The sequence below is a fragment of the Synchiropus splendidus genome, chromosome 17, assembly GCF_027744825.2.
Source record: "Synchiropus splendidus isolate RoL2022-P1 chromosome 17, RoL_Sspl_1.0, whole genome shotgun sequence".
In the NCBI taxonomy this organism is placed as follows: domain Eukaryota; kingdom Metazoa; phylum Chordata; class Actinopteri; order Syngnathiformes; family Callionymidae; genus Synchiropus; species Synchiropus splendidus.
The window spans coordinates 15,500,521-15,525,939 of NC_071350.1; the positions used below are offsets into that span (position 1 = coordinate 15,500,521).

At 43.1% G+C, this 25,419-nt stretch overlaps 2 protein-coding genes across 6 annotated transcripts in view; one reads left to right on the forward strand and one right to left on the reverse strand.

The window, feature by feature from the left end:
- The window catches only part of LOC128748015 (rho GTPase-activating protein 26-like), a 43,782-nt gene extending 37,563 nt beyond the window's left edge, over positions 1–6,219 (reverse strand). Inside the window, exons 1-2 of the mRNA XM_053846372.1 lie at positions 6,162–6,219; positions 4,607–4,836 (exon numbers count right to left, since the gene is read on the reverse strand). Of these exons, the coding sequence (XP_053702347.1) occupies positions 4,607–4,760 (154 nt within the window). The 5' untranslated portion in view covers positions 4,761–4,836; positions 6,162–6,219. The remainder of the gene's footprint in view (positions 1–4,606; positions 4,837–6,161) is intronic.
- On the forward strand, positions 5,620–11,021 carry LOC128748016 (putative fibroblast growth factor 1). 5 transcript variants are annotated; one of them, XM_053846375.1, is made up of 4 exons: positions 5,620–5,968; positions 8,817–9,028; positions 9,372–9,475; positions 10,379–11,021. In XM_053846375.1, the coding sequence occupies exons 1-4, from the start codon at positions 5,916–5,918 to the stop codon at positions 10,562–10,564; spliced, it is 555 nt and encodes a 184-aa protein (XP_053702350.1). In that variant the 5' UTR covers positions 5,620–5,915; the 3' UTR covers positions 10,565–11,021. The 5 variants fall into 5 exon arrangements, with proteins under 5 accessions (XP_053702350.1, XP_053702349.1, XP_053702352.1 ...); XM_053846374.1 differs by having other exon boundaries at positions 5,622–5,968; positions 8,814–9,028; XM_053846377.1 differs by having other exon boundaries at positions 5,629–5,957.
- Positions 11,022–25,419: the final 14,398 nt, after the last annotated feature.

Below are 25,419 nucleotides of genomic sequence, written 5' to 3' on the forward strand. Positions count from 1 at the left end.
GCCCTAATTCCCTTCTCCTCCACACTACGTCACAGCGTGAGGAAGACCCCCAACCCCCACTGAGCTGTGCAGCGGCACACACACTTGCACATGTGTAAGGAATGTAACACATATGGGCTTTATTAAAAACAGAATGATATATACACCTATATTGGAAAACAATTGCACCAAAACACACACCGTCTTGTCTCCGGACTCTTCAGAGCGGGACACAAGGTCCCGGCTTCTCGGTCATAACTCACAACCTACATATCGTCGCTTTATATACATGAATATAAAAATTAGGGTCATGATGGCTTTTACAGTGAGTACGGCCCATTTACTCTTTCATAGTCCGTCTGCCCGCTGGCTGCTACTTCTCAAAGGAAGGCCGGTTCCCTCCACCCGCCATGGTGGACGATTAGTAATGGTTCGGTGTGTGTTTGTGTGTGAGAGAGAGACCTCTCATCTATCAGCCCCGGTGACAGTTCAGCCCGTGAATGACGGCTATTACGCTGCTTGCATTTCGCCAGCAGCTCACAGAGAGGAAACAAAAGGTATATTGCAAGAGTGCGCCGTCACTGGCAGGGAATTCCCACTTCTCTCTTTCAGACGCAGGTTGAAAGGTTGCTCGAGGGCACTTAAGAGTTCAATTCCCTCATTTTCAAGACGGTGCAAAAGGGTAGACGGCTTTTTTTGGGGCCGGTTGCACGCGATGCCTGCACACTGCAAACAGTTTTTAAACTTGCCATCTTGTGTTTCTACTTCATCTGAGTGCCTTTCTTCATGTATAATTTAAATCGTGGTCTAAAAATAGCAACAAGCATCGATAACAAGATTCCACAGCAGAGATTTCCAGATTTTAAGTCGACTCCATCCCTCGAGAAAAGCCTGCCATTAATGTATTAGTAGCTGCAGCAAGAGCCCTATTGATTCTCATTATTATACATTGACTTTATACGATCTCTCGCTGGACTTTTAGTAGCCTTTTCCTTGAAACGTTTATGGTTATTTTTAGATTTTAAATGGGTTCAAGACAGCTGCATTCAGTCACCAAATAATGGTCTCTTTTTAAAGACGATCAATCGTATTAAAACAAAGTGGAAAAAAGCGGAAAACACATCGCGCATCATAGAAGTGGACGTGGTTTTTAACGGAAAAATCCAGACATAAATAGGGCTGTGAATGGGCAGGTATCTTGTGATACGATAGGTATCGTGATACCGGAGTGGTGATACAATACATAGCAATATATTGTATTATTTGTTACAGAGTCACATTGCCCCTGAGCGAGAGCCGAACTTCAGCCCCTTCAGAACAGGAATCAAGCTTCCTTCCCCAGTAAACATTAGAGCTGCTGACATCATCTATCTCGTCCTCGACGGGTGAGGCTGCATGTGTGCAGGTTGCAGTTGAGCTTTCCAGAAGTGAATCATCTACGGATGACTTAAGGCTTGTGTCACCAGAGCGAGCGGCCGGTGAATGTTTCCAAAGCTCAGCAGCACATGGAGCTACCAACCTGCCAAAAACAGGCTTATGAAAATCCATGCTTCATTTTCGATTATTCATCATCCGCATGAGGTCATTTTAATGGTGATCTCAATAGTGACGTCATCTGTGTTCCCGGTCCCACAGAAATCCCTCAGAAATGATGCGATCCTGCGTTCTGAAGTGATGAATCGCAGCTACAAAAGTGAAATAAACACATCATCATGACCAGCAGTTTCATGGAAATGCTACTAGCGACTTGAAACCTGGCTCCCCAGGTCACAAATCCACACTTAAAGCCAGAAGAACAGACTTGTAGTTGGCATATACGAGCAAATCATTACATTTTGAAGCCTAAAATGACCATCTGACATATCATGTCTACAATATTACATCAACTCATTATCCAAGGCGACTAGCTTCTCCTCCCCACACGTGTGGACCAACACAAGGCTTGTCATTTAGTGTCATTTGGCTCACAATTTTGAGCCTGTGCACGGCACAAACAAGGAAACAAACATTCCTACAAGCACTGTAATAACAACCCAGACCTGACTGACACATGTTGACCCATCTGATGCAACTACCTGCGCCAGCCCCTTGTTGTTTTGGCTCCTCTGGACACATGAAAACCTGAAAGCCATGTCAAACAGCAATGTTTTCTCAGCCCTTTTGCACTATTTTTCTAAAACCATTTTGTTAAATCTTCCCTACTACACCTTATTTTTGTAATGATAATGTACCGTGCCTTTTTTTTCCTACTCAGCCAACTTTTTAGTGACATGTAGGAGATTTTTCAGTTAGGAAAACTGAGCCAACTTGCAGTGACAGCTCACTAAACAGTGACTATGGAGTAGGGAGGCAACCTGTGTGAGCAAGGAAAAAAGCTTCCACTTATGAGTTGAGGGGTGAAAAGCTGAAACACAGCTGAGGCAATCCTGTGAGCAACAGTGTGGAGTTACCACCCACCTGTGGATCAGGATATGAGAGCTCCAGTCAGATAAGATCAGATCTTTTTCATGACTCCATGACTGCACGAACCTTTTCAAAAACACTGGCTATTGAACCGATGAATAAAAGAGCAGTCTTACAATCATCATTCAAGTTTCAATTATTAAAAAAGTTGATGGAAACAGCGACTACAGTCCTCAACTGAGCAACACAAAACATCAGATGGTTGAAAAACACAGGAAATCTGTCAGGGGCGACAAACACCCTCCTCAAGCAACAAATAGCCACTTAAAAAAAGATCTTCAGGCGCTTCCCAGGTCAAAGCCCTCGGTTCATCACCAGCAAACAGCAGAAGTTACCGGTACAGTGCAACAACACGGCAGCCCATGTACAACAGCAGAGGTTTGTTTACGTTCCATCAGTTCCAGATGGAAACAAATGATGTGTATTTGAGGAAGCACATCAGCTGACCTGACTTTGTGCTGAGGTAGAACTCCACGCAGAGGTGGAAAGTTCAGGGTCACACACTCCATATTTCCCCATTAAATATAGATTTCACTTCAGAATAAGGGAAATAGAATTTCTTAACTAATGGAAATTATGTAAATCATCAGCAGGAACACAGCAATACCTTGAGTAGCTAAACCTATGTGAGCTTTTAAACAAAAATAATATTTGAAATTTTGTCACCGGTTCGATTACTTTTATGGGCAGAATTTCTAGGCGCAGCCAGGGGTCGGAGGGGATCCGGCTCGGGAACCACAGAATTTCATCTCTGCTATTTGCGGACAATGTTGTTCTGCTGGCCTCATCGGACCGGGACCTTCAGCATGCACTGGGGCGGTTTGCAGCAGAGTGTGAAGCGGCCGGGATGACGATCAGCACCTCCAAGTCTGAGGCCATGGTTCTCGACCGGAATAAGGTGGTTTGCTCTCTCCGGGTCGGTGGAGAGTTCTTGCCCCAAGTGGTGGAGTTTAAGTATGTCGGGGTCTTGTTCTCGAGTGAGGGAAAAGGGGAGCATGAGATTGATAGACGGGTTGGTGCAGCGTCAGCAGTGATGCGGTCGCTGCATCGGACCGTCGTGGTGAAGAGGGAGCTGAGTCACAAGACGAAGCTCTGGATTTACCGATCGATCTACGCTCACTCCCTCAACTATGGTCACGACCTTTGGGTCATGACCAAAAGGATGAGATCGCGGATACAAGCGGCTGAGATGAGTTTCCTCCGCAGGGTGGCTGGGCGCACCCTTAGAGATAGGGTGAGGAGTTCGGTCATCCGGGAGGAGCTCGGGGTGGAGCCGCTGCTCCTCCACATCGAGAGGAACCAGCTGAGGTGGCTCGGGCATCTGATCCGGATGCCCCCTGGGGAGGTGTTCTGGGCATGTCCTACTGGGAGGAGACCCCGGGGAAGACCCAGGACTCGCTGGAGAGATGATGTCTCCGGTCTGGCCTGGGAACACCTCGGGATCCCCCGGGAAGAGCTGAAGGAGGTTCGTGCGGATCGGGAAGTTTGGGCTTCCTTGCTCCGAATGCTGCCTCCGCGACCCGACTCCGGATACGCGGCAGAAAAAGGTGAAGGTGAAGGTAATATTTTAAATAAAATATGAAAATGCTCAACACCAATAGTTCGGCTTCTATTTTATCATGCTGAAACCGTCTATATTCTTTATGAGACATTTTAAATGGCAGAAATATGTACATAAGTACATACTGCATGGATAAACAGGATACAGTTCATATCAAATAACGCAAACGAGAGTTACAAGATTTGAAGAAGCTGTAATCGACGAATAAACAAGTCGCCAACTGCTCCATGTGTCGACCAGTCAGGACTATTATTGTTGTTGCAGCCCTCATTTGAATGTTGGACGTGAGTCGCACAAATGCAAATCGTCCGGCTGGAGAAGGTATTGAGCTCGATTTCAGATAAACAATAGGTTTAAATAAATAAGCATAAGAGTTCGCAAGTGAGTCAGAGGTCAAGCCACTTACAACTGACACACAGTTCCTGTTTTCAGACGTAACTCACTTTGAAATATCTGCGATCACGACTGGATAGTTGTTATCGCAGTAGTCCATGTGTAACACACGCGCGCACGCCAGTGTTTGGCCAGCACTCTGACAGAGTGAGATGATGGTGGGAAGGTGCTGACAGCTCCAGAGGACACAAGTGACACCACTTCACTTACTTTTCAGAGCCTGGATGAGCGCCTTGCCATCCTTGATCAGCTCCTTGATGAACTTGTTGGTCTTGTCCAGCTCCAGTTCGTGAGACTTGAGCCGCTCCCTGAACTGCGGACTGTCCAGGTAGCAGTCGCTGAACTCCAGAGCCGGAAGACCCATGGTGGAGTCTTGGAGAATCCCGCGGAGAAGAAGGGACGGGAGGTAGGACTCGACACCGGAGCCGCCGCCGCCGCTGCTGGAAGTGATGGGAGATGCAGTTACCGCGCGTAAAGACGCCGCACCGAGTCTCGGAGACGTGGCCGCGGAGACAATGCGAAGTTCAGCCTTCACTTGTTCAGCCGAAGCGGTGCAGCATAGCTGTGAAGCAGCTCATTCCGGAGCAGACGCCGCAGTAGATGCTCCGCTGCTCCGCTCGGCTCCGCGCTCGACAACACAACCAACCTAGCCAGACGAGGGTAAGCTTTTGATTGGCATCTATCCCAGCCAATCAGCAGCCTACAACCGATGCAGCGCTCGCCCCTTGGGCCGGATCCACTGATTCAAAATACATAACGAAGAAGCCTAACGCCGTTGTATATATCGCGACAAAACAAGTGCATCGCTGCGTCACACCAATCCACCGTTCAGCGCAAAATAGTTAAACTTACAGATGGCGACTATATATCCACCGGCTACAGTTGTCGTTAAAAAGCCTAAAAAGTGTACAGTTGTGCGGTCGAACTATCCTCTAACTACATAGACGATCTTTGGCAGCCGCGCTGTTGGTCGGGAGTAACGTGACGTCTTTCTTGTTGCAGCCAATACTGTTATAACAAAATGGCGCCATCTGTTGACTGAACCCAATAATGCAAATATCTTTGACAATGGAGGAACTTCACTGCGTTCTCTGTCAGAATTTCGATGAATATTTACGCGACTCTAATCTTTACTAGCGTCACATATAGTAAAGGTTACAGCTTGATTATTTGTTAGAAGAGTTAGATTAGTGATCAAACTTATTTGTCGCCTTGTTTTACGTCTTACTTTGATTTTCAGGGTGAAAGCATCCATCTGTTAACAACAAAACACGAGCCTGTAGCTGCACCAGCGAGCTGGTAAAGATTGCAGTTCCATGGATTCTTGGACGCGGTTGACATTCCCCGCAGTCCAGTGTTTACACTGAGTGAAGCCTGGCAGCGCTGCCAGTGGCGCGCATGCGTCACCCTGGCTCTGCCTCTCGGCCCAGTCCCGTCCAGACCCACCGCTCCAGTAACACAGAGGTAACAGAGTGGCACCAGCGGGAGCAGAGAGCAGATCGTCCTGAGACTTCCCGTCATGGCAGATGGCAAAAGCGCACCGAGGTTGACTTCTGCACCGGTGAGTGACCGGTAAGTATCGATAAAACCTGATGGTTTTCTTCAAACCAATGACCGAAAACCTCAAGACAACAGAACGCAGAACCCATATCTGCACGCAATAAATCCCATTGAGTGAAGAAGCCAAGTGCTGTTATGTATAAAAATTAGAAATATGCTTCTATGCTAAAGAAACAAGCTCATATTCTAGTGACGGAGGACTCACTTGTCAGTGCAATAGTTTCAATATCTTCCACATCTGCTCCGTGGGTTTTGTAACTCAGTGTGTGAAAAACAATTGTATGGATCTTTATTCCTTCTTTGCCCCGGTGAACTGAAAAATAAAGACAAAAACTTGCTCTTATTGGCTTTCAAAGCAACATTGAACAAAGACCTGATGCCAGTTTACATACTGATGCACAGATCGTGAACTAGAAAGGCACTTATCTGTCTGTCTATCTATCTATCTATCTATCTATCTATCTGTCTGTCTATCTATCTATCTATCTATCTGTCTGTCTATCTATCTATCTATCTATCTATCTGTCTATCTATCTATCTGTCTGTCTGTCTATCTATCTATCTGTCTGTCTATCTATCTGTCTGTCTATCTATCTATCTATCTATCTATCTATCTATCTATCTATCTATCTATTGATCTATCATCCATCCATCCATCTATCTATCTATCTATCTATTTATCTATCTATCTATCTATCTATCTATCTATCTATCTATCTATCTATCTGTCTGTCTGTCTGTCTATTTATCTATCGATCTATCATCCATCCATCCATCCATCTATCATCTATCTATCTATCTATCTATCTATCTATCTATCTATTATCTATCTATCTATCATCCATCCATCTATCTGTCTGTCTGTCTGTCTATTTATCTATCTATCTATCTATCTATCTATCTATCTATCTATCTAACGTATATGACAAAAAATGTACGTATATCGCTGATAGGAGGCCAACTGTCATGTATGGGGAGAATATTTTTGTGATTTCATTTTTTTTTTAATTTTACTGATTTATTTATGTTTTATTATTTCCTTTATTTGTTTTATTATTATTTTTAATTCTTTCAATGTGGAGCACCTGCAGCAAGTGAGTTGCCGTCATTTTCAGAGCCCACCAGATGGCGCTCTCTCCTCTAAAAATCACTGCTTTTGAACAGCTACTTCAATGAAGCCTCACATTTCTAAAGCGAGAGCGCCACCTACTGAGCTCTGACAATAACCACAGTGTTTCATAAAGCCTCAGCAGCCTGTCTCTACCTGTAGATCTCCACTGCAGGTGACGGGTGGCTGCCTCAGCTCCGTATGAATCCCCTGGAGAAACTAAAGAAACATTTTTTCCATCTTCCATTAAACGACTCCCACTTATTAGTAAAAGGTCAGTCATAAACTATATTCTCTGAAAATCTTTTCAAATATTCCTCTGAGGAAAGCTTGGGTCCAAACTTCAACTCCTCCTGTCGTCCTCCCCCACTTTAAACACACACAAACCGTCAGCGTTTTACGTCACCGGCGACATCTGTCTTCTGATACGCAGTAATGCGACCTCCCTCTGAGCGTCAGACACCCGGCGCCGGATGCTCCAGGTGTGGACGGTGAATCCCCCATTACATCACCACCACATCAGACAGATGGACTGGTGCCAGACATGTCACCATCAGACGTACACCCACTAATGATAGTCACTGTTTTCTGAGATTCAAGTTTCCTTCCGGGCTCCTTTAGCCTCTTGTCCGTTCCCTCCATTGCTCATGCAGAAGTGTAAAGAAAAACAGCTTCTTGCCGGGTCACAGGGGCAGCAGCTTCGAAAGGTCGTGCCAAACGCCCTTCTCCTGGACAACAACCACCAGCTCCGACTTGGGGATCGGAGACGCTCCCAGTCCAGTGAAGAGATCTAATCTCTCCACCTGGTCTTGGGTCGACCCATCGGTCTCCCCCGAGCCGGCTGTGCCCGAAACCCCTCCAAAGGGGGCATCCTCATGAGATGCCACCTCACCTGACTCCTCTCAACGCGGAGAAGCAGCAGCTTTACTCCGACTCTCTCCCGAGTGGCAGACCTCCTCACCCTATCTCTAAGGGAGACACCTGTTACCCGTCAGAGAAAACTCATTTCAGCTTGTAACTCGAACAGCTCATGACCGTAGCGGAGGGTCAGGATGAAGATTGATCTGTAAATAGAGCTTTGCCTTTTGGCTCAGCTCTCTCTCTTAGCTCTCTCTGCTGCACCGATTCGCAGACCAATCTCCAACTCCCTTATCCCCTCACTCGAGAACAAGACCCCAAGATACCTAAACCTCTCCACTTGAGGCATGAACTCATTCCTCATAAGGAGAGAGAGCTAGGCATGTTTTTCCAGTTGAGAACCATGGCCTCAAACTTAGAGGTGCTGATCCTCTTCCCAGCTGCTTCACACTCAGACCTCTCCATATAAACCAAAGGTAAACAAAGCACAACCCTGGCAGAGACCGACCCCCACGCCCACCCCCAAGGATCTGAATTCCAATACACGGCTCTCATACGAGTCTGTTGTGGATGATTCAGCTCCTAGTAAGACTTAGAGCTGAGGCGGCCGCAGCTGAAACCCAAGCTCCTGCTATCAACTTCCTTTTTTAAACTTCCTTTGTCGATCTGGCATTAAAGTTACATCAGCGGCATCTGGAAAATGTTTGGACCTGAGGTTTGGACCCGAAAACATGTCCAGTCATGTTGTTACCGAGCCCCCAGAACCCAGTGTTTGCCGGCCGATTTCATCACATGGGAAAACAAACAGTTTAAAATTGCTCAGAGCGAGGGAGAGCGAGAGTGATAGAGCGAGGTAAACATGAGTGCTCTCCTCCTCTTCCTGTTATGAAGCAGCGCCGGTCTGTGGCCGCGGCAGCATCGCTCTCAGCCAACTCAGGGCAGGATGTCGGAGGGAGACCTCATGCTGTTTCCGCCGGCCGCTCTGGAGCGGCCCAGGCAGGAGTACCGGGAGCTGACCAGACTCTACTGCCACAACGGAGGGTACCATCTCCGGATTCTCCCGGACGGGTCGGTGAGTGGAGGCAGGCTGGAGGAGGACCCACACGGTGAGGATGACACAGCACTGTCCCTGATACTAGCTCACATCCTCCTGGGTTCTAGCCAAAGGCTCTTATCAGTCACTCTGTAATGGATGTTTGTATTCCATTAAAATGTGAAGGAAAAGATTGCGAAACTTATCGGAGCTGCAACTGACAACCAAGAATTCATTATATTTACAGGTCTGGTTTCACGCAGCTAGAATCTGAACCTGCTTTCAAATGGTTCAACATGAGCAGTAGAACTGAAGGGATGGAGGCCGAGAGTGGTGTGAAAAAACATGTGGAAAGTTAAAATGGTTGTCATGTTAACCATCAGTCGAGGGTCCTGAACAAGTCACGTGTCCCGCAGACGTCCTGAGACTGAAGGCGGTGAGCGTGGGGGTGGTGGTGATCACCGGGGAGGCGACAGGACGACACCTGGCCATGAACAAGAGTGGACGTCTCTACGGATCAGTAGGTTTTCCAGAGTATTTTTATAGAGTGGGACCCATGTGACACTAGGACCCCACACAGAGACTCACAAGTTAGTGTCATCACTGATACAAAAGTGTCAATACAAAAGTGTTTTATTTAATTCAATAAAAATGAATATTAAAAAATTAAACTTTAAGGTTTTTTATATATATAAAATGTGAATTCTGTTCTTTTTTTTTGTTGAACTCATATTATATATATATATATATATATATATATATATATATATATAAATAATAGTTCTTTTTTTTGTTGAACTCATATTATTTATATATATATATATATAAAATAAAAAGAACGGAATTCACATTTTTTTATATTCTGGGGAAAAAAAGCAACAATTGTTCCAATAGTAAATTGAGCAATAAATATATTCAATTAATAATTAAGAGTACCCTTGAATATTCAACATTAAAAAAAACATGAGAAAAGTTTTTAAATGACTGACAATATTTAGGGATATCAGTAGATTAAATGATAAATAAATGAGTTAACTGACAATGAGTCTGAAATGTAATTATTTATTGACAGTCCTGCCAAGAAATAACAATAATATAATAATGATATGAGATGAGAAATGTAACTGTTCTAAGTTGAATCTAAATCTAAGTTGAATGAAATTCTAATTCAATAATTTATAATAAGTTTATAGATACAAACAAAATATCACATAAGATGAAGAAAACTATCATTACTAAAATATTAATAGCTTGAGATATAAAATAAAAATACAATCATGCCATGACTAGATAGGAGAAGAAAAAAAAAATTGTTTACCCAAATATTGTTTTTTTTTGTTTGTCTTTTTTTTTAGCATGGGGCAGCGTCAAAATAAAAGCGTTAAAACAAAAGAGTAACAAAAGCAATATTTTGATGTTTCAGCAAACGCTCAGTGACGAATGCCACTTCCTGGAGAAGTATGAGGAGAACCACTACAACACGTATCGCTCTCAGAAGTACAACTGGTATGTGGCCCTGAAGAGGAACGGCCAGCCCAAGTCGGGCCCCGACACTGGCCCGGGACAGAAGGCCGTGCTCTTCCTGCCGAGACCTGCCGGCAGCGGTTAAAACTTCAGCTTTACTTCTGAACCGATGGTTCCACCCGGCTCTGGGAGGTGAAGGAGGTGAAGGTCCGGTATCGTATCTATTCCTCCACTGCTGATGTAGGACACGGCTTCACCGGAGCTTGCTGCTCGCAGAGTGTCACGGCTGATGAATGCTTCTTCACTTTGAGCCACAGTACGAAATGCCACAGCTGGCAGACAACAACAGCCCACTTTTGCCCTGAATAGTTTCGGCATTGATCACATCTCACTAAGAGGAGACCAATAAAAGAGGAACATCAAACATCTGGTGTTTCATGTGGAGTTGTTCAGCGAGTCAAACTCGTCTTGATGTTTGAAAGTAAAAACGTGGCTGTGAAGACTGACCATGAAATATAAGCTGAACTGTTTGTGCTCAAAATAATACATGTGTTGTCTTTGTATATTAACCTTTTCAATTGTACAATAAATAATAAATAATGCAAGCACATTTTCCCTTCGATTCAAGTCTTTTTCTTGTCACGTTCACAGCATCTTCTGCTGAACTGGGAATGTTGAATATAATTGTGTACCTTTATTACTATAAAGTAAAGTGTGAAAAAGCATCTACATGATGTATGAAATTCACGCAGCTTTAAAATCACCTCAGTTTAACCTTCACATATATAAAGTTGAATTCCTGCTCTACTTGGTTCTGCTGTCCACACGAAAAACAACACAAACATACGGGGTGAAAATATCAGTAGTTGTACATCTGTTCAGTGATAACGCATCCAGCCACAAGATGGCGCCATTGCCCAATCCAGAAACCCAGCGACCACTGACTGCGTCAGATTCAAACGTCAGTTAGCTTTAATATGTTTGTAAAAAGTCAATTTGTGAATCAAAATCATTCATGGGTTCATGCTATATAGTTCAAAATGAAGACTGAATTGCAAAACATTTTTCTGCGTCATATTGTCAGGAGAACGCGATGAATTATTGCAGATTTAATGAATAAAACCTGGTGTTAAATGGATATTTACTTTAATTTTACCTGAAATATGCATGTAAAAACAATATGAAGGTCATCATTTTGAATTGACTGATCCGTTCCAGACTCTAAACTCAGCAGGAATTCGGAGGCTGTGGTGGAATAATCTCTTTCAGAGGATTAATAAAACCCACACTTCCTGGGATTATTATCGTGAGTGACAGATCACACCACCGTGACCTCTGCTGACCCCGGTCGAGTTTGGACTCAGCGCCATTCTTCATTTGATCTGCACTTAATGTTTAACAGCTGAAACAGAGCGTGGCCCGTTCCTGACGCCGCCGCGCCAACAGAGAGAGGCGGAAACGCTCTGACCTGGTTTGGGCTTCTGTGAGGACCGACATGACTCCACGCAAACAGCTCGATTCAGCGGCCTCAGGTACAAAGTTTGGGGTATGTTTTGCTTGTTTTTGATGGTGATGTTTGCGCTTCGACTGACTCTTCTGTTCTGCAGAACATTCCACGAAAATAGAGTAATAATGTAAAGCTTCATATTAAAAAGGGTGTTGCCATATAGTGTTGACATGACGCTAATAAATAAATAAATATTTGGGGGACACTGAGATAAAATGATGAAAAATCTGAAATAAGAGTCATGTAACAGTAAAGCTATTTGTCTATTTTAGGATTCAAATATTGTCAAATAAAGGACAGGAAGTGAATCCTGGACATATATTGCTGCACACCCAGCAACACCAGTTTAAAGACGGTCTGTTCGCTGTCACGATTCTACCCTTTGAACACACACACACACACACACACGTTGTTATCTCTATCTTTATGAGGACCTCTCACTGACATAACCTTCTCACCCATCACCCACCCATCCAAAACAAATGGCTGAACCTCACCAGGACTCTTACATGAACTCAAACCCAGTCATAATAACCTTATGTCAACGTTTTAACTCTCAAAACGGCACGACGTCCTCACGAGAATATGAATCCATGCGCACAGACACAGACTTGGCTGTCGGCCGGTGGGGCTGTGCAGGGCAGGAAGGGAATCATTCACTGTAAACTGAACAAGGACTGGCTTCCTCTGGGAGTCCCCTGGCCTGACAGCAGCCAACATCCCTGCAACACACACACACGCACATGTGCACACGCACATGTGCGTGTGCACATGTGCGTGTGCACATGTGCACACGCACATGTGCACACTGGAACTGGGCCGCGCTTCTCATCTGTTACTCCTCGATCACATCCACCATTCCATCTTTCTTTGCTGCACCTTCATGTCTGTCTCTGAATTTCCAGACTCGGACGGTGCCTCATTACCTTCCTCTGTCTTCTATCCACTTCACTGTGGTTTTTTTTTTATGTCTATTCTTCCATTTGTAGCAGGTGAAGTCAGTGCAGATTGAGACCTCGTGAAGTCCTGGTCTCCTACTTTAGATCATATAAAGAAGGCAGTAAATGTCAAGCAGATGATTCAGATATGGTTTTCTGGTCAAGCTCAAGCCTCTTTCTTCTTCTCAGGCAGGAAGGACATCCCTCTCAGTGTGTAGGAAAACAGTACTGACTGACAGGAGCTCATCAAAAAGTCAGTCTCAAACATTCCTGGTGTCCTTCCTGGTTGTCAGTGAGAGGCGGAGGGCCGCGTCAAGTTTCTTCCACGGACGCAAATGGCCCCGGGGCCAGACTCTGAACACACCTTTGGGATATCTGGAAATATTTACTTATTTATTTATTATTTGAATCCATGAGGTGAAATGAACTCATTTGTTATTTATTTATTTAGAATTCTTAGATTCGGATTTACGAGAGAAAAATGAAATGAAACAACAACAACAAAGGACCAATATCATGGATCAATATTGAGTATTCATAGTCTTAAGAAAATGAGTTATTATTATTGGGATTACATGTACTTGAACAGATTAATTCATTTTTCTCATTTTAATAAAGTGAGTTATTATTAGTATTATTATTATTGAAATTTTAGATTTTACTGACAACAAAGTACCAATATCATGGATCAATATTGAGTATTCATAGTCTTAAGAAAGTTTATTATTATTATTATTACATGTACCATGTACTTGAACAGATGAATTCATTTTTCTCGTTCTAATAAAGTGAGTAATTCTTCTTCTTATTATTATTATTATTATTATTACACTTGAATGAACAGGAAATTCATTTTCCTAATTTTAATAAAGTGAGTTATTATTATTATTATTGAAACTTTAGATTTTAGTGACAACAAAGTACCAATATCATGGATCAATATTGAGTATTCATAGTCTTAAGAAAGTTTATGATTATTATTATTATTATTATTATTATTATTACTTGTACCATGTACTTGAACAGATGAATTCATTTTTCTCGTTCTAATAAAGTGAGTAATTATTATTATTATTATTATTACTATTACACCTAAATGAACAGGAAATTAATTTTCCTAATTTTAATAAAGTGGGTTATTATTATTATTGAAACTTTTGATTTTAGTGACAACAAAGTACCAATATCATGGATCAATATTGAGTATTCATAGTCTTAATAAGGAGAGTTATTATTATTATTATTATTATTATTATTATTATTACAGGGCCTTGAACAGATGAATTGACTTTTCTCATTTGGAAAATGCTGTCACGTGGGCCTGGCGTCACTCCAACTGCTTCATGCTTGATTTAAGACGAGGATCTAGTCTCCTTCGCCCTCCCTCCGTCCTGCTGCATCAACATCCCGCTGTTTCCCTTCAGCCTCCACTTAAAGAGCCCGACGTATCCAGGAGCGGAAACGTCAGCTGATCCCAGTGGAAACGCTGACACCGACCTCCCCATCTGCTCCCTGACACCGGCAGATGAAGGTGGAGTGAGGGATCTTTAACAAGGCAGAGAATGGTCCGGATGCTCGCGGTCGAACCCCGCAGCAACTGTTTTCCAGTGATTTGTGCCGGATCAACAGATTCTGAGAGCGATCCAGACATGCGACCTCACCAGAGCTGTTTGTCAACCGCACCATTTTTGCTTCTCACCGAACGCACGGGAAGTGAAACTGGAGCTGGAACACTCTGGCAGGAGTCGAAAATAGTTGCCGCAGATGTTTCCGAGGGGCTTCTTCGGACCAGCTGCTGAGCTGCTGAGCTCAGGCCCTGTGGGTGCGGCGGACGTGACCCTCTCCGAGTCTCTCACTGAGTCATGTTTTGCTTCTCAACACTCGCCTGTTTCAAGGGAATGTTGAGAAGCAAAAGGCCGACGGTCATGGACCAAAAGCATCAGAACCCTTTGAAACAAAGCGGATTAAATAGCTGCAGTGAGTCACAGTCTCACACTGCGCCACGCTTTTGCAAGTGCCAGTGTTCGAGTCATCCATTGTTTCCGCGGCCACGCTGACCGTCACATGAGCTCGTCCGGAGCGGAAGCGTTCTTGTCCTCTCAGCTGCGAGGTCTCACACACACCAACTGGCCTGATGACGCCTGCGATGTTCCAAACTGTCCTGAGCCGAATAGTTAGCGCTGAAGTCACATCCAGCATCCGGGGAATTCGACACCTGCCCGGACACATGGACGATCGCTCTGACTCACAGCTCCAGTGCAGCCAGGAGGTTCATAGGCTGTAATCTCCGTTTCATAAAAGTGGATTTCCACGTCTGCAGAGCATGATAAATTATTTTTCATTTTGCAGCATATACTCAGAGGTGCAGACGGACCTTGAACAGGCCTTACATTATGACCCCTCTCCTCAAGCTTTATGAGCCTTTTGCTGGCCAGATTTTCACTGGTGGTCTGCCTCATATAAAATACAATCCGTCTGTGAGCAGGTCGCCATCTTCTTAAGACAAAAGCAAAACACAGAAGAGTCTTGAAAAGTGGTTCAGTAAGCAAAAAAGATATCGCTGATAACAGCTAAACAGCTACTGGTCTAACTCTCCAACACTGGATTCCATTGACTGTGCACATTGAGTTTCCCTGAAAGTTTGTAAAAAGAAACAACTTGGCTTATTTGATAAATAAATAAATTCCATCAACTCATATGACAAAAAATATCCAAATAAAAAATGCTAATATAAATTACTGAAAGAGTGTTACACAAAAATAATAAAACAAATAAACAAAATTGTTAAATTGCTAAAAATTGAACAATGTTTGCTAAACACAAAAAATCATATAACAATAAGGCCATTATTTGTATATTATATATTTTTTTATAAAGTGCAACTAACATATCCATTTTTTATTTACATTTGCTTTTCCATATTTAGTCCCACATTTATTTCATAAAATGAAACATTATATTCCATAATAAATAGTTCATCATTGGAAAATTTGACATTATTTCTTGAAATAAAATGAATAAAGAAAAATAAGTCAAAAATAAGTTGTAATAATTATAATAACTAAACTTAAAATAAATTAATAAATAAAAAGTTGATTTTCCCCCCAAACAATTTTAGCTGCAGAAAAACACACTCACATAAATTAATAAATAAATAGAGGCGTCTCATGGAAAAACTGCCAAGTCATCATTTGTAACGGGTCAGAACCGAAGAGAGGGGCTCTGCTCAGAGTCTCTGCTCACATGACTCACCGCCACCGATGAATTCCACGTTTCATTCGAGCCCCGCTCATGTGGAAACAGCCGCCTCACTTGAGTCAAGGACATGATGCGAACAATGTCTTCCCATTTCCCTCCACTGGTCATGGAGTGGCGTCTTATTTTAGGCAGCGAGTGCGTAAGCAGAACCCTCGCGCCCACACGTCTGGGAAACGACGTCCATGTTTGACCTCTTATCTCTTCCGCTTCCCTTTCCACTTCCTGTCATTCACAGCCTGAAAATAAAACCAGTCTTGTGTAACGGGGTGGAAAATATAGAACAAAACCTTGGCAGGGAATTCTGGGAAATAGTTTTCATTCCGCGCTTCCCATCGGACGTGGCTCGGTGGAAGGTGGCGGCGCCTGTCCCAGATGCTTGCTGCCACTCTTTCCCGTCCTGCGCACTTCCTGTCTCGCTTCACAACAATGTGTTCCTGAGAACGTGGATTGGAAAGATGAACTCAAAACAAGTCGACTTAAAAGGACATGAAGAGGAGGGAGGAAAGATGACGGGAAAAATGCTGACTAGCCACGTTAGCATCTTAGCTTTAGCTGGAGGTTTTCTCTTTAATGGCAGATTTGAAAACTTCGACTGTACCACCGTAGCGCAACCTTCAGAAAACAATGTCGTAGCTCCGCCTTTCGCCTATGTCGAGGACTTGAACTCTAATGTCGATCTATAACCATGTTTATATTCTGCTAAGGTTAGTGTACAGCGCTGAAAAAAAAGCTGTGACGCAGCACCACATACTGGCCGGCTTGTGTACTGCACTCGTTTTCGCTGAGCACTTTTTTGGGAAAAAAACATGCGAAAATAAAAGGTGTGTTCCTCTGGGCACAAAGCTTGAGGTGTGAAAGAAAGACCACGACGAATAAGAGAAAATCCTGCTCTGTTGGTGGAAGCTAAGTCCGGACCAGTTTTTATCTGGTCCCTCTGACATTTTTCCGCTCAAACGCCTCAAAATTTAGAGAGTTTCTGTGTGTTTGTAAGTCTGCTGTGTCCTCTTCCTCACCACACACCATTATACAGCATGTCAAAGCAAAATGATACTTCAGTTAAAATATTTAAATTTGATCAAACAAAAGTTCATAAAAACAGTAAAATTTTGCCTTCCATCAACCAATAGAATAATAAAAAACAGAGAAAAAAATAGCCGCCGAAAGTCTCACAAAATGTGGCCCTGGATAAGATGATCGATAATATTTTAAAAAATAAATAAAAATAAAAACAGCACCTCAAAGATGCCATCATTGATGAAGTGTCTTGTTAGACGTGTAAAGTATGTCACGGAAATGTGCTGCAGAAAACATTTCAGTGCGAAAGGGGCCATATTTTTATGGAGTTTTGGTCGACTGGAACGCTACAATTACGCTTCATGTTTCGTGGCACACAGCCGCGCTCGCTGTTGCCGGTCAGCTGACGGCGCTCCCGCCGCCATGTTTTAGTAACAGACGTGCTATTTTCTGAGCGGGAAGTCGTTGGCGTTCGAGTCAAATTATACACACGGCGTGTCTGGGAGGGAAGTGGAGGGAGCGGGAGGCTGAAAATAACCGGAGGCACCGGGGTAAAGAAAGAAAGAGGGAGATTCCAACCCTGGGCTCGTATCCTGGAGCACCAAGCTGGAATGCTGGACCCCAGCTTGAGGCTCCACAACATGGTGAGGTCCAAACGGTGAGTTGTAATTGAACAAACCAGAGCGACATCTGAGCAGAGGCCGGGGACACCCTGGACAGGCTGCCAGTCTCTCACTGTAAATGTGTGATGTGTACAGTGTGGGGGCCTTTAAATTGTAGGACCATCTTTTGTCTTTCCTCAAATTGACATTTTTCATTTTTATTTGTTATTTTTTTACTTTTATTTTTACTTTATTTTATTTTTCAATACTGAAATTGATATTCATAATTCGGTATCTTCTATTTTAGGACCATTTTTATTTTTATTTTGTTTTTATTTTTTATTTATTTTATTTTTATTTTATTTTATTTTTATTTTATTTTATTTTTTTTAATTTATTTTATATTTTTTATTTTTATTTTTATAACAGTACCAAAACTGATATTCATAATTCTTTTGTTTTATTTCAAATTGAACCAAGAGAATGGCTGATTGCTTTCTATACTTTTTTTTTTTTTTCCAATTCCGACCACCTTTTTTCTAATTGACACTGAGGCATTCTTATATATTTTTATTTTCATTTTTATTACAATACTGAAATTGTATATTGTATAGTTTTATAGGTTTTTTTTCTAATTTAGAATCAGACATACTTATATTTTTATTTTCATTTTTATTACAATGCTGAAACTGTATATTGTATATATTTTAGAGTTTATATACAGTAAATATTTTTTCTAATAGATATACTTGACAAACAAAAGGCATACTTTCATATTTTTGTTGTATTTGTTATTTTATTATTTTTATATATTATTTTTCTGTCTTCTGTTTTATTGGTAATTGAACCATTTTTGGTAGTGTATTATTATTATTATATTTGGTACAGACAACACAGAAGCGTGGTTTTTCTGGAAGTGTGCTAAAGGGGGCGGGGCATTAACCAAAAGCCAATATATCCCAGCATGCTCTGCAGGACTAAAATTTTCCCTGACCCACCGTTTATACGTTCATGTGATGCGGCTCATGTCTGCTCCAGACTCCCTCCATCAAGCCTGTTTTCCTACTGTGGGAGGAAACCAGAGTGACCCTGGTTCACTCCGAACCCTCAATTTGCCAACCACCGAGCTAAAACGATGGTGTTGGGCTTTCAAAATAAAAGCGTCACGAGAAACGTGTGTGAATAATTCTTGGACCAGTGTGTGTGTTTGGGAATCTTCTACCTGAAAACCACGACGGAGACTTTGTGTGAAGAACATGTGACTTGTTTACGCGCAAAAAAAGACGATTTTCTCCGAGACGATTTTGCAACCCCTCCTCCTCCTCCTCCTCTTCCATTTGTCTCTCTCACTCAAACGCTGCCTGATTCTCACACACACTCACACAACCCTTGTCATGGGCACAGGCACACAGTGTACAGTTACTCACATCCCAGGAAGCGGAGGTATGACATCATCTTATCATCTCTGCGGCCGGGCCCATGGGAAGACCGGAAAAGGGGGTGGGGTGAGGACTGTGAGAAAGAGGGAGGGAGTGGGAGACGGCCGAACGAGGGAAAATAAGACAAAAGCTTTGGTGATAAAGGGGGGAGATAAGAGAGGAATGTCAGAGGCGATTCGTCTGAGCTGGGCTGACGTCAGAGGAGTGAGTGATACAGTCGGGTTTGTCCTTGGTCACGTTATTTGGAGGGATGACATGAAAATATATTGCCTTTTAAATACAGAAACTTATATTCATAATTCTGAATATTGAGAGGAGGAATTGCTCCTGATGCAGACATCATGTGATGCAGCTGGGGGGAGGTCCCACAGATGTTGGAGGAAGCTGCAGGGAGTCTGGGCCTCTTTGTATCAGCTGCTGCCTCGGCGATCCAACCTGGAATTGCAACATATAATTTCCTCTTGCAGACGTCATTTTCACACCATTTCATTGGAGTTCAACAGACGTTACTCAGTTAAATCGATGTCTGTGCGTGGAATTCTCCATCCAGTTGATCTGGGGGAATTTTGGGGTGCCCCCACAAAATCCCACCTGCACCGGGGCCTCCTCCGAGTTGCTTGGATCACACCTTCCTCACTCATGAAGACTACTTTAAACATCCTTTTCCAAGTGGAATTTGAATAAATTGATTGAGTCCATTGAAATTAAATCATTTTTATTCATGTTTTAAACATCCTTAACACTGAAATATGGAATTTAGGAATTACGATACAGTGTGTCATGGCTTGTCAAGGAGATCAGACCCAATTGCTGGATTGTTGAGGGTTGACAGAAGAGTCGGGAGAGTGAGGGTTGTTTTAAGAATTTATTCAAAAAATAATATAAACACAAAGAGGCGAACGGGAACAATGAACCAAGGACGTCAACACCATAGTGAGGAACACAAATAGGGGCAGGGAAAAACCTGAAAAAGAAAACAGACGAACAGTCAAGCCTGACTAAGGGGGACAACGGAAAACGCACTCGGAGTTTACTCACGAGGCCCAAATAACAGAAAGCGCTCTGTGGTGGTTCTACTCACACACACACACACAAGGAATGACTATCACGCGACAAACAGCAAGAAGCGATAAACAGAATACGGAGGAACGAGAGTTAACTAAGGAGGCGGCTGAATAACCATCAAGCAAGCACAGAATTTAGATACACAGGAGCACGAGAGAAACGGGTGACGAAGGAGTTTACCGTGAGGACGCGAAGCAACCATCTGGCAACACAAGCTGGTACGGAGGTGTTGAAATCCAGGAAAGTTTGATTATCTGGTGACTGCCAGCCGTGTCACTCGGGAAGCTGGAGGAAACGAAGGATAAGGAAACACGGAAACGGACAGGAAATAACAAAATAAAAGCACGAGGAACAAACGAAACATAACACAGTAAAATCTTTGGTTTGGAGCAGCTACTTCAATGAAACGTTGCAACGTCTGACTCGACAGCGCCACGTACTGAGCTCTGAAAATAAGTGCAACTGTTTCATGAAGCGTCACAGGTCCACGCTTGTGCTAAAGGGTTCCGCTTCTGGTGGAAAAGATCTGATTCCGGTCAGTTTGTTCGCCGCTATATCATCTTATCTTGCTACATTTTGCTTCCAAAAAAGGCCAGTCATGGGTCAGATGACTTCTGCTCACTTCCAGGAAGGAGAACCAAGAGATTCGGATAAAAAAAGTTTATCGCCGCCTTGTTAAATTTAAACTGTCCAGCTAAATATAACCTCCAGCCGTCATCACGCTCAAAGTGAACCTTGAATGAACATCAGGCGGGTGGAAACAGGCTGGGAGACAAAAGAGCTGACAGGAAAGTGCCGTCTGAGAATGCAAGGAAATAACTCCCCGCTGACGTCCAGCGTGAGTCTTGTCACTGTTGAGAGCAGAAGCTCCCGGCTCAGTGAGGACAGCATGGATGAGCTTGGACTGGAGACCCGGCGATGTTGAAGGGCACCCTGGTCTCAGGTGACGTCCTGATCCGGACCCATTTTAAGGCTCTGCTATTGACAGGTCGAGGGTTTGGTTTCAGTCAGAAGGGACATCATGGGGTCGCTGAAGCGGTGGCTTCTTATTTCTCACGTATCTTCTTAAACTATAGCACAAATGAAAAGGATTTTACAAATGAAAAGTGAATGGAAACCTTGAGCGGAGGTCGTCGCTGCGACATAATCCAGTGGTGTGGTTGCTACGCTGACTGAGGCGTGTCCTCCACATGCTCCGCGGAAGGAAGCCGCACGTCACTCACAAAGTGCCACTGAGCTATAAATAGATCCCCTTCTATATATAGATGCATGTGTGGGGGAGGGGTGGAGCCGATTGATCCGTCTTCTCATGCAAACATGGCATCGATTCTTTGCCTCAGTAGCCTCTGGATGTTGCAATGAATAACAGAACCATCCGTCTTGTCTTCCTTTATTCAGAGTCAGTGACTGTTTTGGGAGGAAACCGGAGCGCTTGAAGAAGGACAGAACATACAGTATAGACTCTGCCTTCTTTCTTCATTTTAGATTAGCAGTAATTCTATGACATATATAGTATATATATCGTATATATCATTCAATGACATATATAGTAAATATTGAAGTATTTTCAAAAATATTTTTTCTGCTTCTATAAATATTTTTTGATTTTTTTTCAAGGCTTCTCGCCTGTTTATGTTTTTCTATTTTTTAATTTTTTTTTTACACTGACATTTCAGATTTTTTTTTCTCAAAACCCTATTTTATTATTTAAATGAACTATTCCTTCCCCCCCAAATGTCCATAATTCCTAAATTTGTATGAATGTAAAATTTAAAATAAAGTTAAACAATTAAGCATTTTAAAACTAAGATATCACTTCAGCAATGTGAGTATGAATGGTTTTGTTTTATTTATTTAGCACATAGAAGCAGTTTTAAGTTCTGTACCTCATGAAATGTAAATTTTTTAAAAACAAAAATGACAAACAATAACAAAATGTAATTTAAAAAATCAGATTATTTTATTTTATTTTATTTATCATTAATTTCATTTATTCTAACTTTTTTTTTCATTTGAATTTTTACCTGGATTTTTCTTACTCTAAAAAACATCTCTATTGTGCTCTTAATTTCATAACGTTGTGAATTTTCATCATTTTCATGGTACATTTTTCTCATGTTTCTACATGTTTATGTACTTTTTAAATAAAAAAAAACTTTTTTTAGAAGGCCAGTGACTGACTTTAACCTATTCCACCTTTTATTTGCGTTGAATTAAAACCCTGGCAATGAAACATTTACGCATTTATTTCTACTTCCTGTCAAATCTATTTTTGACAGTGGCCTTGTTTCTATTGTGGCTGCTGTCGTGTTGCTTTCTCTGTAACATCGTCCAACGTTTCTCTCCTTAGCTTCAGGTTTAAACCCTCTGCTCTATATACAAACAGCTCTTCTGCGACTGCAACTGACTGAAAATGTGTCAATAAATAATGTGGCGCTCACATTGCCCATAACTTCAGTCCACGTTTCAAAAGTTTTCACTTCCTCTCGTGAATAAAATATCACGCTTTTTTCCCGGTTGAGTGGGAGTCTGTGTCCGCGTTCGCTCATGCATGCGTTTGTGTGTGCGCTAAATATAGCTTTGTTTCCGTGGTAACACCTGAGGATCACACTTTATCGACTGATGCAAAGATTTTTACTTCTCACACTCGGAGCGAGCGTCGCCACCTGAACCATCATCCGGAGGAGGCGTGCGTTCGCTGGGACCCATTATTTGCGCGTCTTTGTGAGCAGCTCAGCAGCTGAAAGGCGGCGATCAGCCAACCATAACAATCCGTAATGGCTGTTCTGCTTCATCCACAAGTCTAGAAGCGTGTGCCTCCGGTCGGGGGCTATCCCCGCGTGCCCCCCCGCCCTCCACCCCCGCATCCGTGAGTGCACATGCAGCGGAGGGGAAAGGCTACGTGGCAGAGTTCAGGGCCGCGGCTGTGACTGTGACAACGGAAGACCCCATTGAAGAGCAGTGGAGCCAGGCCTGCCGACCGAGGGGCCCCCGAGCCAGTCTGATCACGCAAGAGCGGAGGCAGAACTCTGGTGTCACTCAGCGTGACGGAGCCTGCACCAGCAACAGAGACGGAACCACAGTTTACACGTTGTTTGGCCGCAAAATCAAATCAAATTTGGGCGGAAGCTACTTTGCCAGTACAGCCTGCAGTACTTCAAACAATTGCATTTCCGCCCCTGGAGGAATGTCATTTGTAAAACAGCAGCTTAAAAAACAAACCTCTAAAACTCCTCTTTCATTCAATTCTCTTTCTAGTGCAGAAAAACTTGGCGCCCCAAACTGGGGAGTCGCTGCAATGTCTTCTTTGGGCTCTCCCGCTTCTCATCAGCATATATTTTCCGTGAAAATACTTCTCTGTTGCGATGATAAAACCAGCATTCGGATCATGTAGCTTGAAATGAAATCATGCCTCATGTGTTGCTGTTGCGTCTACAGGATGTTAACGCTCTGCCAATAGCTCTCTTGGTCTGTTTTGGCGGCTCTTGGAACGTGTGACAGCGTGAATGTTTTACAAGGATTGTTGAGTGTATCGGACAAGAAACATTCTGCTGCTTTTCGAATGAGCTTTCGGTTGTTTTGAAAGTTGTTTCGTGGCTAATGATTACAATGAAACTAGCGACTCCAAAACAATCAAACAAGCTAGCTTGTTCAAATGCTAGTCAACGTTAGTCCGCTGTGATGTCACAACGCTCCGCGACAACTCCTCTTAGTTTTAAGTAAAAATGGCTGCCAGTGCAGCTTGTTCATGCCTTTATCGCCCCCCCTTTGGAACGCAGAGTGAAGCGTTCCAGGAGCGGAAACGTTCAAATATGGATGACAACCTGCGATGAACTGACTCAGAACCCTCATACGACCAGCGACGCTGCATCAGAAACGATGCGTTCAGGTGCAATCTGAATTAAATTTCCTTGTGACAAATCAAGTTTCAATTGGTACTTTTTTTAGAACAAGTGACTGCACCTGAAGGCATCATCCTCTGACGCTGAGTGACAGGAGTTGATAGTTGAACCAATGACAGCAACTTGCTGTCACCTATAGATGCGAAATAAACACTCAGATTTAGTCCCACCAGCAAAATATTTCTTAATCACTCGTTGTTTTTCTGCTTTATTGTCAGTAAAAGTTGTGTCTCAAACGCAACATGAGAAGCAGAGAGAGTCAGAGGAAAGCAGAGTAGGAGCAGAAAAGGAGGAGGAAATCGAGGAGCCATCCGGTGATCATTTTACAGGCTGGGAGGAGGAAGTGTTCCTGGAGAGGGGAAGGAGCCAGACAAATGACTGGATGAGAGCTAAGTGGGTGGCAGCGCTGGTCCATTACAGGACCGCTGGCCTTTGTCAGTCCTGCAGGTAGACGACAGAGACTGTGATGCAGGCAGATGAGTCAAAGACAGAATTCTAAGACTCTCCATTGATGTTGAGTTCAAGATCGTCACAGTCCTTGGTCCGAGTGAGTCAGGGTGACGCACATGACATTCATGAGTGGCACGTTCCTTTGAGAAGCCTGCGGCAGGAGACCCACCATGGTGCCCCCAGGTGGCGCCCTCACCAGAAGCTTGAGTCACCTCAACTGAAATCAAATGAAAGTTACTTATCTACGTCAGCGTGCGTGACTATTGTTGCCATTGTCGGGAAGCGAAATATTACCATTCGCTTTCTACAACTGTGTCTTTGGGCATGACGTCATGTGCGGGACACGGCAGTTACGTTTTCAACACGCGGGCAGCTCACGTGTCAAGCTGCCGGCTACACGACAATAAATAACAGAGGCGTGAGGAGAGAGATGCAGGTTTCTAGCGGAAAATACAGCCACTACTTTGAATGAGTGTCTGCTATAGATGACAGTATTAACTCTGCAGCAACGCGCAGAAATCACCGGTTAAAGAGAGCGAAATAAAGTCGCCTCGCAAATGTGTCGAAAGTGCGGACTCAAAACTATGTACCAGTTTTTTTTTAAATCCTCTTGATAGGTCAAGTTGAACAATACTTATGATAGATTTTTAAAGTTTTATGGATTTTTTTTTCTTTGGTGCAGGAAGAAACTACACGGATGTGAAGTCCTGATGTTGCATTTTGTAAAATAATAATGATTTTATCATATAAATGGCAATATATCACTTTCTTTTGTTTTTCACACTTGTTGCATTTTGTGTGTGATTTTCGCTGCAATGGGTCAGA